Source organism: Schistocerca cancellata, chromosome 4, assembly GCF_023864275.1.
Source record: "Schistocerca cancellata isolate TAMUIC-IGC-003103 chromosome 4, iqSchCanc2.1, whole genome shotgun sequence".
NCBI classification, from domain to species: Eukaryota; Metazoa; Arthropoda; class Insecta; order Orthoptera; family Acrididae; genus Schistocerca; species Schistocerca cancellata.
Window position 1 is genome coordinate 27,982,621 of NC_064629.1, and position 19,615 is coordinate 28,002,235.

Genomic DNA, 19,615 nt, shown 5'->3' on the forward strand with positions numbered 1-19,615 from the left:
TACAATGGAACAAAGAGTACCTTTCTTACAAACAACAATATTTTAGAAATTGAAATTTTTGTTAAGCATGAAGTAATGGCAGTTAATGTCTTTACTATGGATTAAAAATTACATTTCCCCTTTCAAAGATTACTTTGCACCTTAATCAAATGGGCGGATGGAGCAAAAAAGAAGAGTTACTACAAAAATGAAAAATTTTTTACTTTAAAATTACCTCTGCATTGAGAATTGAAAAAATGTAGACATTAAAATAAACATATTTTGTATGAGTTTCTGGCTTTCTAATACCTAATATTTAGATTAAGGCAGTTGTAATCAAGTTGAAATGAACGTGTATAAAATAATTACCATAAAAATTGAATCAAAGTAAATGGAGATACAAATAATTTTTGGTGTCACCAATGACCCCACGACAGTAGTTGTGATAGTCAAAAATATCGATAGTAACTCAGGGTTAATATGTGACCAGCATGTTCGCTGAAATTAACGAAGGTGGCAGAAGTCAATGACATGTCTTGGTAGCTGAAAACTGGAAGCCATGGGTGAGAGCTAAGGATGACAGCTTCCTTGTGGCAACCTGCAGTCGATATTCAGCAGGACCCACAGTTTAGAAGCAATAACAAATGCAAAAATCATCAGCATACACAATGTGTGATACTGCAGAGCCCGCAGCTGCAGCTGGACCATTGATAGGCACTAGAAAGAGGGACACACTCAATACGGAACCCTGCACTGGAATTGGCCAACTCAATATACATGCTCAGGTGTAACACTTTGTAGGGATATGAAATGGAATGATCACATAGGTTCAGTCATAGGTAAAGCAGGTGATAGACTACGATTTATAGGTAGAATACTGGGGAAGTGCAATCAATCTACAAAGACAATTGCTTACAAATCATTCGTGCGACCGGTTTTAGAATATAGCTCAGGTGTGTGGGACCCGTACCAGATGGGACTAACAAGGGATATTGAACATATTCAGAGAAAGGCAGAACGAATGGTCACAGGTTTGTTTTATCCATGAGACGGTGTCATAGAGATACTGAGGGAACTAAACTGGAAGACTCTTGAAGATAGACATAAACTATCCCGAGAAAGTCTATTAATGAAGTTTCATGAAGTGGCTTTAAATAATGACTCTAGGAATATACTACAACCCTCTACATATTACACACACGCATCGTGAGGATAAGATTAGAATAATTACTGCATACACAGAGGCATTCAAACAATCTTTCTTCCCACACTCCATATGATAATGGAACAGGAAGAAACCCTAATATTTGGTACAATGGGATGTACCTACTGCCACACACCTCACAGTGGTTTGCAGAGTACAGATGTAGATGTAGATGGGGTGACACCATGTGGTGTCATAAGTATTTTTCACATTGAAGAAGATAGCAATAAGGTGTTGACGCCAGGCAAAAGCTGACTGGATAGCAGACTCTCCCTCACTCCAGTAATGGCCAAAAATGGCAAGGACATGATGTTGGCAGAACAATGATAAGTATTTGAGTGTTTGGCTGTGGAAGCGGTCTGGCCCTAGAGCCAAGTCAAGGAAAAGGGCTAGGTCACTGAGGAATTCCCACTCACTGGTTGGAGCATTATATCACTCCAAGTGACATGCAGTGAAAGAGAAGGGAAATCCTTCCACCCGCTGTTTTGAGGATACAAAATGCAGGCTGATAATTAATTTTAATTTTAATAATCAAATGCCTCAGTTGCACCATTTACCAAGAATTTACCTAGTCTGATGATAATTTATGAATTTGTAGTTTTAGCTTGACGATGTCCACTATGGACAAACGGTAGTTACTGTTATTATGAAGAAGGTTGGGTTATCCCGACAGAAACCTTGGTAAATTCTGGGTAAATGGTGCAATTGAGGCTGTTGATTATTAAAATTAAAATTAATATTTATACAGTTGCTGACTGGGCCACAAAATGTTGAAAATATTCAGGCTCATACTTCTCAATTGCAGATGGTCGAGCATAGTGCGAAGCAAAATGTTTGGCGACAGTGCCTGGGTCAGTGTAGAAAGCACCATTCGGGGAGATACCAGCACACTTGTGGGCAACTGGTGTCCATAGAGACGCTGAGTCTTTGCTCAAACCTTTGATGAAGGGATACACAGCCCAATGGTAGCAACATACCCCTCCCAGCATTCCCGTTTCTGTCAATTTAGGAGGTGGTGGACCCAGACATGGTGCAATTTAAAGGCAGTTAGTTGCTCTGTCAACAGACGTCACTGATGGCATTGGGAGAGCCCATCTTCGCTCTCTAATGGCCACGGTGATATCGCAGGTCCACCAACAGAATGATTGCAACCGCATTCTGGATACACACATTGATACCTCCATGTGGAGGGATATTGAGGGTAACAGTAGAGGTGAAGGCAGCCCAATCAGCTTCCCTGAGATCCCACCTGGTGGACACATGGACAAGTGAAGTCCAGGGTGGGCCAAGACAATCAGAAAATGATTACTGTCACACAGGTCATCATCATGGATTCTCCAACTGAAGTAGGGGAACAGACCTCAGGTACAAATGGAAAGATCAATAGCTCAATAAGACCGATATGCCACACTGAAATGTGGGGGAACACTGATGATCAAGAGGCAAGGATTGAGCTCTGCGAGGAAGTTTTTGACAGCTTTACCACAGCCCACTGGCATAATTCCACCCCACAAAGGGGTGTGGGAATTGAAGTGATCCAATATTAGGAAAGATGGGGGGAGCTGAGAAAAAAAGTGCAAATAATGCATTCTGGGACACTTCAACATATGGAGAGAGATACACACTGTAGCACACAGAGTCCAGAATGTACATGCAAACACTGCCAGACGCTATTTTATAGTCAGTGTAACTGTGATTCTTAAAATAACCCCAATAGCTGTGGAGGGTATGGGCCCGCATTGCTGGGAACCAAGTTTTCTGCAAAGAGGAGGGGAAATGCATAAGAGGTCACAGCTCAGCTAGGTAGTGGAAAAAATCACTATGTTTCCACTTGAGGATCATACTGTCGGTATCCTGTGGGGGGTGGGGACTGAAGGGACCAAGGACCACTGGTTGTGAGGATATGGCATTAACGATGATATCACTGTCTGCAAGGGCTTGTCTGCCCCAGATTCTGGGACAGAGGAGGAATGCAAAGTCCTACAACCCGTAATTCCTCCTGCCACTGGCTGGTATATGGTTACAGATCAATAGATTCTTGAGAAGGGATATTAATCTGCTAAGAGATGCCAGAGGAAGGCATTGCTTTTCCGGCCAGAGTTCGTGATCTGATCACCCCGGTGGGTGGGAAGTCGATGCTCCCACAGGGAGGGGAGGAGGCAGAAGCAAGCAGTAGTAGGAGGGCCTCCAGTCTCCAGGGAAGCGAGTGCAATCGAGAGGCCCTGAGGGCCCAAAATAGAAGAGAGAAAGCACGATGGTACAGTCACTAGAGAAGATGTCGCCATCGTAGCTGTAGCACACGTCACCGTCATACGCATAGGATGTAGACAATAATATTTTTTCTTGGCCTCTTGATATATGAGTCAGTCATGAGTCTTGTATTCTTTGATTTTGTTTTCCCTTTGGAAGATGGTACAGTCTGGAGAAACAGGGGGTATGGTGCTCCCTGCAGTTGATACAGAAGTGGGGTGGGGAGGACGATGACACAAGGAGTGTTAGTGTGCAAATGACGTCCACCATCCCTACAGACAAGGCTGGCATTGCTACGTGAAGATATGCACCCTAATCTTGTGCATTTGTAGCTCTGCATGGGAAGGGGAACATAAGGCTTCACATTGCAACCATCATCTTGACTTTTTCAGTCAATGATTCAACTTCAAAGGCCTGTTGTCCTTTTGTCCTCAATGGATACGACTGACAAAATGCACACCCTGTCACTCCAAATTGCACGCAATTCATCATCGGTCTATAAAAGGAGATCACGGTGGAAGATGATAACCTGTACCATACTGAGACTTATGGGGAGTCACAGTTACCAGAATGTCACCCAGCTTGTCACAAGTGAGCAGCACCCTTGACCGAGCAGCGGAGGTCGTATAATCAGAATAGAGAGATTTTCATTCCTGAATTCACTGCTACTTCCCCAAATCTGTCCTCAAGGTGTTCAACAAAGAACAGTTACTTTGTAGTCAAAATGGAATCCCTGTCGGTCCTTGAACAAACTAAGCAGGGGGGAAGTATTTCTCATCTTTTCTTTGAGCCCAATGTTCCTTCCACAGCGTAGCCAGGGAAGGGAACATTTCGGAATCATCTCTCTTCATGTTGTAATAAGTCTTACCGTACCAGCAGAAGAAAGTTTAATTCACTTCCGCCATGGTGCCAACCCCTCCAAATGAGGGCGCTTCCCACAGGCACAACCCAGCCACAGCAACAGTTACCTGGCCGGTAAACAGTCGCCATTAGTCCCCATACCTCAACCATCATGAGCACATACTCCTTGGCATGCATGGAGAGTTTCCAGCTCAGGTATCAACAGTGTGATCCGTGTGTAGTCTGAGGGCTATCACCATGTAGGTACTTGATGACCCCACCCACAATGGAATGGCTACCATGCTGGGTTTTGAGCCGCACTTCTGTAAAATTTGGAAAAGAAATTGCAGGTCAAACTCAACAATGGGGACCATATAGTGAAGAATGAAAAGTTGTGGAGTGGCAGAAGCGAAGAAAACTTAGTGTCCAAAATCAAAAACCAGGTCCAAGCACTAACACAGCACTAAGAAGATCATCCAATGGAAAGGCAGAGGATAGGAGGTGGAGGGGGGGGGGGGGGGGGGGGGGGAGACTTTCAACACGAAAGGGAAGTAGAGCGGCAAGGAGAGGGGTCCCGTGGTGGCCAAGTATGCACTCACAAAAAGAGGTAGGTACAGATCTATCGGTGAGCGGGCGGTTGTATATGAGTGCTAAGTAGGGAGCTATTGTATCAGCGTAATCTGAAAGGAACCTAATCGGTATACAATCTGGACCTGAAGACTTGCCCGTATCAAGTGATTTGAGTTGCTTCGCAACCCCTAAGGTATCTACTTCTAAGAAACGCATGCTAGCAGCTGTTCGTGTTCCAAATTCTGGAATATTCCATTCATCTTCCCTGGTGAAGGAATTTCGGAAAACTGCGTTCAATAACTCCGCTTTAGTGGCACAGTCGTTGGTAACAGTACCATCGGCACTGCGCAGCAAAGGTATTGACTGCATCTTGCCGCTTGTGTACTTTACATACGACCAGAATTTCTTTGGATTTTCTACCAAATTTCGAGCCAATGTTTCGTTGTGGAAACTATTAAAGGCATCTCGCATTGAAGTCCGTGCCAAACTTTGCGCGTCTGTAAATTTTAGCCAATCTTTGGGATTTCGCATTCTTCTGAACTTCGCATGCTTTTTCCGTTGCCTCTGCAACGGAGTTCGGACCTGTTTTGTGTACCATGGCGGATCAGTTCCATCTCTTACCAATTTATGAGGTATGAATCTCTCAATTGCTGTTGCTACTATATCTTTGAATTTGAGCCACATCTCATCTAAATTTGCATAGTCAGTTCGGAAGGAATGGAGATTGTCTCTTAGGAAGGCTTCTAGTGACACTTTATCTGCTTTTTTAAATAAAATTATTTTGCGTTTGTTTCTGGTGGATTTGGAAGAAACGGTATTGAGCCTAGCTACAACGACCTCGTGATCACTAATCCCTGTATCAGTCATGATGCTCTCTATCAGCTCTGGATAGTTTGTGGCTAAGAGGTCAAGTGTGTTTTCGCAACCATTTACAATTCGCGTGGGTTCGTGGACTAACTGCTGGAAATAATTTTCAAAGAAATCATTTAGGACAATCTCGGAAGATGTTTTCTGCCTACCACCGGTTTTGAACAAGTATTTTTGCCAACATATCGAGGGAAGGTTGAAGTCCCCACCAACTATAACCATATGAGTGGGGTATTTATTTGTTACGAGACTCAAATTTTCTCTGAACTGTTCCGCAACTATATCATCGGAGTCTGGGTGTCGGTAGAAGGAGCCAATTATTAACTTAGTTCGGCTGTTAAGTATAACCTCCATCCATACCAATTCGTATGGAGTATCTACTTCCATATGACAGGAACAATCATTTGGAGCAAAAAGTTCTAGTAAACATGGGCTCTAAAATGCATACTTGAAGAGCTATGAGCGTGTGTTCAGTAGAAGAGTTGCGTTTCACGCAAATGAGGATGAACAAGTGTTAACAGCTTTTAGGGTATGTATTTTTGAGCCCATGTTTACTGGAATTTTTTTCTTCCTATGATCATTCCTGTCATATCCCTGAATATTCACAATTCCACCTAGAAAACCTGAAATAGAATTTAAAAAAGGCACTATTATTATTAATATTATTATTATTATATTTTTTATCATAGCTGTCCATAAATCTAAACATAATATCCTTGTATAGGACCTCATCTGATAAAACTTTTGTTCATTATTCATTACAAACACGAACATCCACTTTCAGCCCAAGCGTATGTCTCTATAAAAGTTACAAAACTGGAAAGTGCATTGTAATATTTAACAAATGTGGTTAACCAAAGGGTTACACTGTAAATAAATGGCTAGAGGGATTAACATAACTGAGACTGAAAAATGTATAGTATCAGAAAACCCCTCAAGAATAGACCATGTGAGCTGAAATAATGTGCACTAAACTATCCCACTTCATGTATTTACCAGACTGTAGGTGTAAAGTAAACAGGTTCATCGAATTTAATGTTACATGGGTCATAATACATGGATTACTTAAGATAAAGTAATATACTGTACGTACATATACACCATAATATGCAAACAAAACTATCATATTTACTAGTGACTAAGCCATTAGTGTGTAATGACGTAAAAGTCACAGCTATTCCACTATAGAGGCACATGCAACCTGTTAAGAAAAAGCATAAACTGACATGTACATAAGGATGGAACAGTTGATGCTACAGTCTATGAAACTTACGGATATCACCACATGAATATCTTGAAAAAATAGAAACTGCAACAGGTTTCATCTGTTGTAACAGGGAAACCTGTATCTTGTACTATTAAAATTGTAAGACAATACAAATGAGTTAGAGAATGTTTTGCATTTCTGTACCTGGAGAATACACACTGACAATCTTATTTAGATACTTGGAACACTAAGAGCACATTAGCAACATATCCATGTAAAATGTGCACACAGTTCCGCCATCTAAGTCTATCTTTTCTTCATTGTTTACTTATAAGTTAGCTCCGAAACACTGGTGCATTTTTTAGAGTTCATAAGTTAGAATTTTTCCCCTTGTTGAAGAGAGGTAATTTTTTGTTGTCTACTTCATGCCTAACAGTAATTGAGAAATACCAAAAAAATTTAGCACTCTAGCTAAGAAAGTTCTTTTCTGCATATAGGGAGTATGACAGAAAAAAATAATTCAAGGTTTATATTGGGCTTATGATGACCCATCTTTGCACATTCTGTCACCCCATGGTCACATTCTTCTCGGATTTCCTTTCCGTATCTTGTTTCTCCCTGTTGTCCTAGTCTCTCTTTAGTTACAATGACCCATTTTTCTCCATCAACTACTCTCTTCAGGTAAATTTCCGTCAGTTATTTCTTCATGTTACAGCCAGGAAATGTTCCTAGCAACTCTAGGGCTACACATCTGCTTACTGCCCAATCATTAAAAGCAGTGACAGGATTTAACACACCAATATCACAGCACTGAAAACAAAAGCTGTTTTGCGCAGGTATTCTCATTTCAAGTGATCTGAATACTCAATCATACACCTATAGATCTAACATTATTGAGTTCTCTCTCTTTCACATCTTTTATGTGAATGTCTCTGGAACATGTTCCACACACCTTAACTTTTCAAGTTCTTCTATCTTCCCATCCATAATTTTCTAGTGATCTTTGATAATTTCTGAGAATTTCTATGGATTTCATCCCAGAACATATTCATATCCTGATTGCTATCCTTACACTGAATGTGGCCTCTCTTCTCACACCTCCATATCATCAAAGGCTGCAGCAATGTTAGATTTACCCTCACCGCACACTATGGTCTCTTCCACTGCTATCTTCATAAACACCGCACTCATTTGACTAAAAGTGTCAATAAGTAACCAAGTTATCAAATCTCAGAGCTGGTGACAAATGCCTAAAAACTTCAAATGCTTTATCTGCTTTTCTGACTTCTCCAGTAGAGCACATTTCATACGAAAGTCTATTTTAATGACAAATGCTTGATTTGCATAAACAAGGCAAATACTCAGTTTCTGTTACAGCACTTGTGGCTTACTGACCACATTGCTCCTGTCTTCAATAACATCTGCAATTTTAATATGACATTTCATACAGGGTGCACACGAAGTGACATTCTTTGGAAGTATATACATGGAGTACTTAGTTCAACAGTTATTGTACCACACTCAATGACTTTTTTGTGGTGTGTTTCTTTTGAGTTTCAAAATACACTCCTGGAAATTGAAATAAGAACACCGTGAATTCATTATCCCAGGAAGGGGAAACTTTATTGACACATTCCTGGGGTCAGATACATCACATGATCACACTGACGGAACCACAGGCACATAGACACAGGCAACAGAGCATGCACAATGTCGGCACTAGTACAGAGTATATCCACCTTTCGCAGCAATGCAGGCTGCTATTCTCCCATGGAGACGATCGTAGATATGCTGGATGTAGTCCTGTGGAACGGCTTGCCATGCCATTTCCACCTGGCGCCTCAGTTGGACCAGCGTTCGTGCTGGATGTGCAGACCGCGTGAGACGACGCTTCATCCAGTCCCAAACATGCTCAATGGGGGACAGATCCGGAGGTCTTGCTGGCCAGGGTAGTTGACTTACACCTTCTAGAACACGTTGGGTGGCACGGGATACATGCGGACGTGCATTGTCCTGTTGGAACAGCAAGTTCCCTTGCCGGTCTAGGAATGGTAGAACGATGGGTTCGATGACGGTTTGGATGTACCGTGCACTATTCAGTGTCCCCTCGACGATCACCAGTGGTGTACGGCCAGTGTAGGAGATCGCTCCCCACACCATGATGCCGGGTGTTGGCCCTGTGTGCCTCGGTCGTATGCAGTCCTGATTGTGGCGCTCACCTGCACGGGGCCAAACATGCATACGACCATCATTGGCACCAAGGCAGAAGCGACTCTCATCGCTGAAAACGACACGTCTCCATTCGTCCCTCCATTCACGCCTGTCGCGACACCACTGGAGGCGGGCTGCACGATGTTGGGGCGTGAGCGGAAGACGGCCTAACGGTGTGCGGGACCGTAGCCCAGCTTCATGGAGAGGGTTGCGAATGGTCCTCGCCGATACCCCAGGAGCAACAGTGTCCCTAATTTGCTGGGAAGTGGCGGTGCGGTCCCCTACGGCACTGCGTAGGATCCTACGGTCTTGGCGTGCATCCGTGCGTCGCTGCGGTCCGGTCCCAGGTCGACGGGCACGTGCACCTTCCGCCGACCACTGGCGACAACATCGATGTACTGTGGAGACCTCACGCCCCACGTGTTGAGCAATTCCGCGGTACGTCCACCCGGCCTCCCGCATGCCCGCTATACGGCCTCGCTCAAAGTCCGTCAACTGCACATACGGTTCACGTCCACGCTGTCGCGGCATGCTACCAGTGTTAAAGACTACGATGGAGCTCCGTATGCCACGGCAAACTGGCTGACACAGACGGCGGCGGTTTACAAATGCTGCGCAGCTAGCGCCATTCGACGGCCAACACCGCGGTTCCTGGTGTGTCCGCTGTGCCGTGCGTGTGATCATTGCTTGTACAGCCCTCTCGCAGTGTCCAGAGCAAGTATGGTGGGTCTGACACACCGGTGTCAATGTGTTCTTTTTTCCATTTCCAGGAGTGTATGTTGGCTTCTGTCTTGAGGCACTTAGCAAAACTGACAATCTCCTTTCAATTAATGATGACAGTTAATAAAGTCAGAATATTTAAAATTGACTCTACACTTTGCTAAAATAAACAGCCAGCTGTAAAACTTATGTCCAGAATCATAACACTGTTGAGGAGGCACAGCAACTTTTGACAGTACCAAGTTGGCAAAAACTCAAATCGTGAAAATTTAGTAAGCAAAACAATGCACAGACTCCCAGATTCACAGTGTAACAGCTTTACCAGGTGTCTTTTTCAACAGGCTATCAACTCCGAAAACAATGCATCTTTGTCCTGTACACAAGTTTTATGCTAACATTCGGTGGGTGAAAGGTACAGAAAAATAGGTGATGCTGCACACTTCTGAAATCTTTAAACTAATTTTCAAACAATTTTCTGATGTCTAACATAATGCTCTTCTCTAACATCCTATACAGAACTCACTGCAAAGTATTTTAAGTTGAAATTTAAATAAAAATGGAAGCAAATTTACATTCAGGAAAAGTTAACAGCTGATATATGGATGCTTCTGTGCATTATTTTATCTTATGTTATCAATATATGATTAACTATAAACTGTGAGAGGCATCAGTCACAAAGTAAGCTTTGGCTGCATCCAGAGTTGGTGCAAGTAAACAGACTGGAATGAATATGTGTGGTAATAGAGAGATGGCATGAGGTGACAATGTGTTGCAGTGTCAGTGTTGTGACAGCAGTTATTTCATAGCACTAGTAACAAAATGGTAGCATTAATATTGACACCTGCGAATGGGGGCAGTTATCAAACTCCAGCAAAGATCCACTGTTCAGTGTGGCACATGTATGGATCTAATATTATGAGAGTGTACAATCAGATGATGGTAAAAGCAACTCACTGAATAGAATACGCACAATAAAGACTGTAAGAACTGATGGAAGGCGTGTGCCAAACAATTTCACAGAAACTGAGCTTTAAAATTTTGGAATTCTCGGGTCAGTTCCCTCTAATCTCTCATTCACTGCTGTAAGAAACAATCATACGACAGCTTTGTTTTCACAAAATGCATACAAGATGGGTGATACGGCAGCTGACAGATGAACACAGAATTAAACACCTAGCTGCAGCATTGGCAAACCACCAGCAGCATGAAGAGAACATAATTTCTTGTCCATATCACCATGGATAAAACACAGGTGTTACACGCAAAGAAGGAATGTTAATACTTCATGAATCTGACACATAGCCGTTTATCTGCAAAGATCAAATCAAAAAACATTATCTCAGTCAAAAAAGTTATGTGCACTGTCTTCTAAATGATGTGCTTCTGATCTAGTTCTTTTCACAAGGAGAGGCCTTAAATACTGATCAGTATTGTCAGACATAGTAAAATCTGTGAAGGGCAATCCAGAACAAGAGACTTGATATGATGAATGGAGGCATTAACCTTCTGCATAACAATGCATTTGACCATCCACCCTACCACCACAATCCTTAGCCAGGTGACATTCATCTGTTCCGCCTCCAGAAGCATTTTCTGGCAGGAAAATATTTTCACAATGATGCTGATGCTTCACGGCTCAAGATGTTGGTGGCAGACTCTTATGATGCAGAAATACTAGTATTGCATTGGTATGGCAAATACCTTAATAATGGTGATGATTATGTTGGGAAGTAATCTGCAGAACTCTACAAATACTTAATTATAACTTATGTATTGTTTTGTGTTCTACTTATGGGTTATTGGAGTTAATTTCTGTATGACACTTGTAAATTTGATGAACATGTTTAATTTACAGTATTGTTGTTAAACTGGGTGCACACTGACGGTTAGCATAGTTTACTTCATTTCAGTCCATATGGTTCATTTCTTGTGGGACTTTCAGACAGTATATAATTTTGAAGTTAAGTTAATCACCATGGCCATTTCTTTCAATCTATAAACTTTGTTAAACCGTATTGTATTAAATATCACAACACATTCTTTAATATCTTATCTTTGGAAGATTAAGACACTTGACAATAGTTCTGTGGGCTGAAACTAGCTGTTTGTGTTTATACGAAACAATTAAGGAGATTTTTAGCAGACAATGTTATTTACTTTACCAAGATTTACTGTTTCACTATTACTACTAATGATGACAATTAATTTCGATGCTGCACCACATGATAAGTCCATGCTAGTTAGGGGCAAAAGTATATTATTTTTCAACATTAAACAATTATACAAAATAAAACACAGTATTTCATTTAGATATATTATTCTAGAAAGCAGAATTCTATTGCTAGGGAGTATTATGAAATGGTACTTATTGAATTAACACCCACTTCCCCCATCTCCCTCACCCCCTTCCCCTCATAAAGTTTGTGTGATGGCACTGCGGTCGGCAATGCCTTTATAAGACAACAAGTGTCTGGCGCAGTTGTTAGTTTGGTTACTGATGTTAAAATGGCAGGTTATCAAGATTTAAGCGAGTTTGAATGTGTTTTTATAGTCGGCACACGAACGATGGGACACAGCATCTCTGATATACAGATAAAGTGGGGATTTTACTGTACAACCATTTCATGAGTGTACCGTGATTATCAGAAATCCGGTAAAACACCAAATCTCCGCCACTGCTGCAGCCGGAAAAAGATCATGCAAGAATGGAACCAATGACGACTGAAGAGAATCGTTCAATGTGACAGAAGTGCAACCCTTCTGAAAATTGCTGCAGATTTTAATGCTGAGCCATCAACAAGTGTCAAGTGTGTGAACCATTCAATGAAACATCATCAATATGAGCTTTCGGAGCCAAAGGCCCACTCGTGTACCCTTGAAGACTGTATGACACAAAGCTTTATGCCTCGCCTGGGCCCCTCAACACTGACCTTGGACTGTTGATGACTGGAAACATGGCGCCTGGTCGGACAAGTCTTGTTTGAAATTGTATCGAGCAGATGGACGTGAATAGGTATGGAGACAATCCATGGACCTTGCATGTCAGCAGGGGACCATTCAAACTGGTGGAGGCTCTGTAATGGTGTTGAGCATATGCAGTTGGAGTGATATGGGACCCCTGATAAGTCTAGATATGAGTCCAACAGGTACTCATACGTAAGCATCCTGTCTGATCACCTGCATCCATTCATGTCCATTTTGCACCCAGATGGACATGGGCCATTCCAACAGGACAATGCAACACCCTACACATCCAGAATTGCTACAGAGTGGCTCCAGGAACACTCTTTTGGCTCTTCTCTTCGCTGGCCACAAAACTCTGTAGACATGAACATTGTTGAGCATATCTGGGATGCCTCGCAACATGCTGTTTAGAAGAGATCTCCACCCCATGTACTCTTATGAATTTATGGGCAGCCCTGCAGACTTCACGGTGCCAATTCACTCCACCACTGCTTCAGACATTAGATGAGTCCATGCTATGTCGTGTTGCGGCACTTCTGCACGCTAGTGGGTACCCTACACGATAATGCGCAGGTGTACCAGTTTCTTTGGCTCTTCAGTGTATATGGTACCTACAGTATGGATTTTGCCATATGCAACAAAAGACCCCCCCCCCCCCCTCTCTCTCTCTCTCTCTCTCTCTCTCTCTCTCTCTCTCTGTGTGTGTGTGTGTGTGTGTGTGTGTGTGTGTGTGTGGGCGCGCGCGAGCAATGAACAATCTACCATAAGAAAACTTAATGTATAGTGTGTCAAGTAAGTAATTAAAAAAATCTAAATATCAAACAAAAAATAATATTTAGTAGCCAAAATAAAACAACACACAGAGGAAAATACACCCACCACCAAGGCAAAAGTTTGTTAAAACAACAATAATGTATGCTATCATTGTTACACATATTTAATAATCAGAGACTGAACACAAAAACATCACCTTGCTTTGCAGACAAAAACTTCTTACAACTACTGACTTTCAAACTGTTAGTTTTGAGTCAAGCACAGATGTATCTAAAATTACAGTTACCTACAGACTACTACATCTGCACAAAAAGCTATTTTCACTTTGACACTTTTCCATAAATTGTACTAAAATCTATTTGAAAGTCTCTGAACATAATCTTTTTTCTGCTTGCAGTGAAGAATCTGACACTGATGGTGGTGGTGAATGATTCACATAATCAAATTTGCCAAAAATGCCCACCTTCAGTGTTTACTTATCAGTGAGTCACCAACAGAGCTGATTTCAGTGTGCCACTGAACATGAACTATTTATAGTTGTATTTTCTAATATTCTGGTAAGTCAAGAATATGCATTTCTGGATACAGACTTTTCGAACTATACATTTAATGACCGTGACAACTGAAAGATCACCATGTGTGTGTCAAAAACAGTTGTGTTTACACAAGTTTTTAATCAGAGAATAATTCTGATCTCGGAATGAGATAAATCAAAAGTGAACTGTAAATAATGATGCTAACTCTTTCACAGACCTGTTGAAAAAATTGTAAGATTCAGGTTTCCAGTAACTATTGACTCACAGCATTAAGGTGCTGTTTCTTGCCACATATTAGTGTATGTTTTTCACCTTTGTGTCTTTACAATGTGGCAAATTTCATTAAATCTACCAACAGTGGTAGATCAGTTTACAAACATGTTTTAATGCTCAAATTTGGGTAGATGCCAAAAATGCTGAATTACAGAGTGTCTGCTGCAAAATTAGGATCCATTTCGATCCAAACACTTCAGCGTTTGTTCAAAATATTTCGTAAGCTCCACTGTTATCGCTTACTGGTGGAGTGTAAGAAAAGATCTATAGTAAATTACTCATGCAGAATCAGTGAGCTGACTGACTCTGATAAACCTTGTCGGAGTGTAAAGAGACAGTTCAAGGTAAGAAAAACAGTTCTTTAGTTCCTTTTGTTTCCATATAGTACAGTCAAATTATGAAGTATCACAAATGTATTTGAAAGTAGTAAAATACATGTCTTCTGATAAATAAGGTTTTAATGTGATAAATTATGCTGTCCCATTTACAAATGGCAATGCAGCATGCACTGCCACTGCGCGAGAAAAAAAAAAAGACTGGACAGCTGCACAGTCGCAAGCCCTTACCTAAGAGTGGTATGGAATGAGGATTTCCTGTCTCCCTCATATGATGGAACTAGCAAACCTATGCTTTGTGCTTCATACTAAGCATTTAACCCTACTGTGGATGGTGACATTTATAATCTGTGAAACATTCATATGTAGCACATTTGATTGACTAAGGAACTGCCACAATGTTTATTTTCCCACAAATAGCCTGAACACAATGCAGAAAAATTAGCTACTACAGTGTTTCTGCAAATTTTATAGTTTCAATTCTAAGGTTGGTACTGGACAGAGACAAAACAACAGACACGGATTAAAAGATGTGCATGTATATCCGAGATCTCCTCCCAAACCTATGGATCAATTTTAACCACAATTTGGCCAGAAACAGTAGGCCTCATGAGTATCAGCACTGTAGGGTTTATAACAACTTAGCTCCAATAGGAGCAGACATGCGGGCAAAAACATGCTTCATTATTACAGCACTTGCCATATAGGCTGTCGTGCACAGCTGGCATGTTGTGTGGGAACAGTGTTGGCCTTCCAAAACAATCTGCTTTGCAGGGCAGCCTACTGGCGTGTTGTGTCTGAGTAATATCAGCCTGCTTTATTGACCTGCTTTGCAAGGCGGCCTGTAAGTCATGGGTAAAGTAAATGATTTTGAAGCCTTCCCCATATGACAGACATGTTACATAAGTAGTATCAGCCTTGTTTATTGAACTGAACGGCACCTACATGAGTCGATGAAGGTGATTGGGGGCAGATTGAGATGGATGGAGGAGGGGATGGACAGAATGAGGAGGAGAATGGAGAGATGCGTGAGGCAGGTGGCAGGTGTAGAAGGTTAGTGGGCAGGTGGAAAAAGAAGAGGCAGAGGCAGAGATGGAAAGAGAGGGGGGGGGGGGGGGAGTAGGAGGATACAGTCGAAGGGAGGGGAGAGGAAGATATGGTCAAAGAGAGGGGGTGGATGAAATGGGGGGGGGGACGAAATGGACAAAGAGAGGGGGTGGATCAAATGGACAAAGAGAGGGGGTGGATCAAATGGACAAAGAGAGGGGGGTGGATCAAATGGACAAAGAGAGGGGGTGGATCAAATGGACAAAGGGAGGGGGTGGATCAAATGGACAAAGGGAGGGGGTGGATCAAATGGACAAAGGGAGGGGGTGGATCAAATGGACACAGATAGGGGGTGGATCAAATGGACAAAAAGAGGGAGTGGATGAAATGGACAAAGGGAGAGGGAGAAGGAGATGAAGAGATTGAGAGAGTAGGGAGGAGGAGATAGAAGCTAGAGGTGTAAGGACAAGGTGGACAGAGAGAGGGAGGAAGAGGTGGACACAGAGAGGGGGAGGAAGATGTGTGTTTAATATCTGTGTCGAATGCATATGCAGATAAAGCTGGGGAGGAATGGCTAATATCTTCTATAAAAGAAAGAAAAAGTAAAAATGAGTATATTGAATATTACCATGTTTAATCAATAAAGTTATGATTCTCTCTGCATTTGAGAAAGTTTACCTGTATGTCATTGCTTCAAGCAAAACAGGCTTGCTGTTTTCTAGTGCATATTTTCTTGCGGCTTTTGTGGCTTTGTAGACAGCAAATACATCATTTCCATCAACTCTTACGGTTGCTATACCATAACCAGGACCTCTACCTGCAATGCCATCACCTCTGTACTGTTCACTACTGGGAGTTGAAATTGCATACCCATTATTTCTGCTGCAACAAGTATATGTAAAAAAAAAAAAGTATATTGAGATCCATGTCTAACCAAAATAAAAAAAATTATATTTTCTATAGTGTGCGTGTTGCTTTGTGATCATGATCAAGAGTTATTACACTGTTAACAGGTTACCAAAGTTAAAAGCTATATATATAACTGTAAATTGACACACTTTCCACGTCACAGTAAAGAGATTGCAATTATGATATATCAAACAAAAAATAACTAAACTAAACCACTCTGTATCATCTGAGGCATCTGATACAGTAATTTTATACCCTACCAAGTGGGTTGTGACTATGATCACAGCAGGATATGAAATTGTCATAGTAATTCATGCAATAAAATGATTGTGTGTAATGCAATGAAAACGCGTAGTACACAGTTTTCAGTGACAAGCAAGAGGAATGTACTTTAATTATCTTCATCTATAATTCTCTGACAAAGTCTTGAAGAAAATAAATCTCTGTAATATGTCTCAGGAGTTAGTGGTAGTGAGCCGGTGGGCTGTCTCAAGTGGACTGTCACGTTGGCCCAACAAACCTTAACACTAATGGTTCTACAGTCTGAAATCAATAGTTGCTTATTTTTAAACAAATAATCGAACCCATATTCAGCTGCCAATATTGTCACTCGAATCTGCTCTATGACAAAAGATTCTCTTTTCAAACAACTGCATATTCCAATTTCCTGTAATTATTATTTTTTGATTACAGCATGATCAAAGGAACACTTCACTTCAGTTAATGCTTCGCACAGGTAGGGATCAAAATTTGCCTGTCGCTACAGCAAACTGTCATTCTCATTTGACAATATTACCGGTAATCCATCATCACATTCTCACAAGATGTCTGACTGTTGAACAATACACTAGTTATGCACATAACACAACTCTGTTTCATTAAGTAACAAGAATTCGAGGTAGAAACAACTTGAAAAGTTTTCCAGGGAGATAACTTATTTGTTCCACCCTGTATATGTTCCACTCTGAATTCAGTAAATATAGCACATAAAACTACCAATGTGACAAACTGAGGTATGAACAACAAGTTGTCCTTCCGAAGTTATTTTCTGGTTGTTAGATACTATGCCAATATGTGTTCAAGACATGCTTGTAAATGATTCTCAGCTACACGAGTGACTGTCAGGTATGCCCATCAACAATCACTTCCAAAATGCCCCACTTATAATGTAACTGGTAAATTATAATAGTTTTTGTTTGTTTGGGAAGAGCAGTCACTTTTGACTAATTGCAATAGGAGTCGCCACCACCTTAGTAAAGATGTTGACTGAAATAATGGAGATACTTCATGATTTTCAAAACGAGTTATCCCATATGGAAGGAAACTCTAGGAAGTAGCTGATACACAAGTAAAATATAGTCCAGTATGGTAAACAGAGATAAGGCAGGAAAGGGCAGACCAGATTAACAATGTCTTAGTGAGATTTTTGAGTGCCCTCAAGATCACACACATTTCTGAATTTTACATTCCCTATCAGTCAAAGGAATCTCTGTTTAGACCGATCGGTGTACATCACGACCATTTTGTGATACTCACTTAGCATTTGGGTAAACATATCTAAAATATATTCAGAAGTGTTTTTATTTCTGTGACCTTTTAATGGAAGTACAAACTGCTTTCACACTAAAGGTGGTGAACAGGTCCAACCTCTCTCAAAAACAGACAATTTATCCACACCTAATACCACCAATGAATTAACTCTTGAGGATCCAGGTGGCCTCACTGTTCACAGATAACTCCCAAACAATTTGTTCATTTGAGCTCAAGCTTAAGCAATGATATGGAAGGCTGGTGCCTGAGGAGAGGACAGAATGCCATATGACTAGCGCACCATAAGGAAACTCCACCCAATACTGGAGGGTGGCGGATAACCCTCAGCAAAGCTCCCATTGCCAGCCTGATAACCTTAAGTTGAAGAGCAATGATAGTTTCCAGATATGACTATCAAACTGAAAAATATACTGAACATCCAAAACTGAGTTGGAAATGTACATGAACCTTGTAAAACTTTAGCCAGACAGTTTGATATGATTCCCTCCTCCTGCAACGAAATGTTGCAGACAGACTTAAGATCTGTAGTGCTTAGTGGACCTTGTGCTTTTTGATGCTTTAGGTTGGTAATCACATCAATTTTTCATATAATTTATGCCCAGATACCTCTCTGTTTATTTAAAACTGATCTTTAGTTCAAGGTTGACTGAAAATGTCAGAAGACTGCTGAAATCAATACATGCCATTTTCTCTGCAGAGAACATGGAGCTCTAGCATTCAGAACATACCTATAATCTGTTAGTGAACTGGATGAGTCATGGGTGTTAGGCTGGAGTAGGAGTAGTAGTAGTAGTAGTAGTAGTAAGAGAAGGAGGAGATTATATTGTACACAAAAAGTAAACTGGAGGAGATGATTAAAATGTACACAAGAAGTGAACTCTTATAGGACTTTGTAATTCTGATAGTATACTATTAATAGTTACTGCACACATGATTTCACTTAAATTGGACCATTGTGGAAAGCTGTTCCTCAGCTCAAAAACAGTCAGGCAGAATCTGGCTAACACAATATTGAGTATGAAATTTCCAAGTAGTATCACAGATTTCCTCACTGTCCAAGAAAACCCCTTTTGAATTAGGTTATCACAGTTGAATGATATCTCCTAAGCCATCACTAAGAATCACAAAGTTCTTTGGTTTCAAGAAACCACATTAAGTTAGCTGTTCATTTTTACATCTTTCCCCAGCAGCTTGCAAGACTGACACTATGATAGCTACTTAGAGACACAAAGACAATATTTGGAGTACAAATTTTACCAGAATTACTTCAAGAATTTAAATCTGATGAAAAACACTTCATAAAACAACAGTTATAATGTTGGATAATACACGAAATCCTTTTTTGTCAGGTGTAACAATCTATCAGCTAGTTTAATCC

General features: G+C 41.1%; 1 protein-coding gene across 1 annotated transcript in view; it reads right to left on the reverse strand.

Annotated features, from left to right (window-relative positions):
* Positions 1-19,615, reverse strand: part of LOC126183737 (2-oxoisovalerate dehydrogenase subunit alpha, mitochondrial) — a 174,339-nt gene that overhangs the window by 34,352 nt on the left and 120,372 nt on the right. Inside the window, exon 6 of the mRNA XM_049925943.1 lies at positions 16,456-16,659. Coding sequence (XP_049781900.1) covers positions 16,456-16,659 — 204 coding nt within the window. The remainder of the gene's footprint in view (positions 1-16,455; positions 16,660-19,615) is intronic.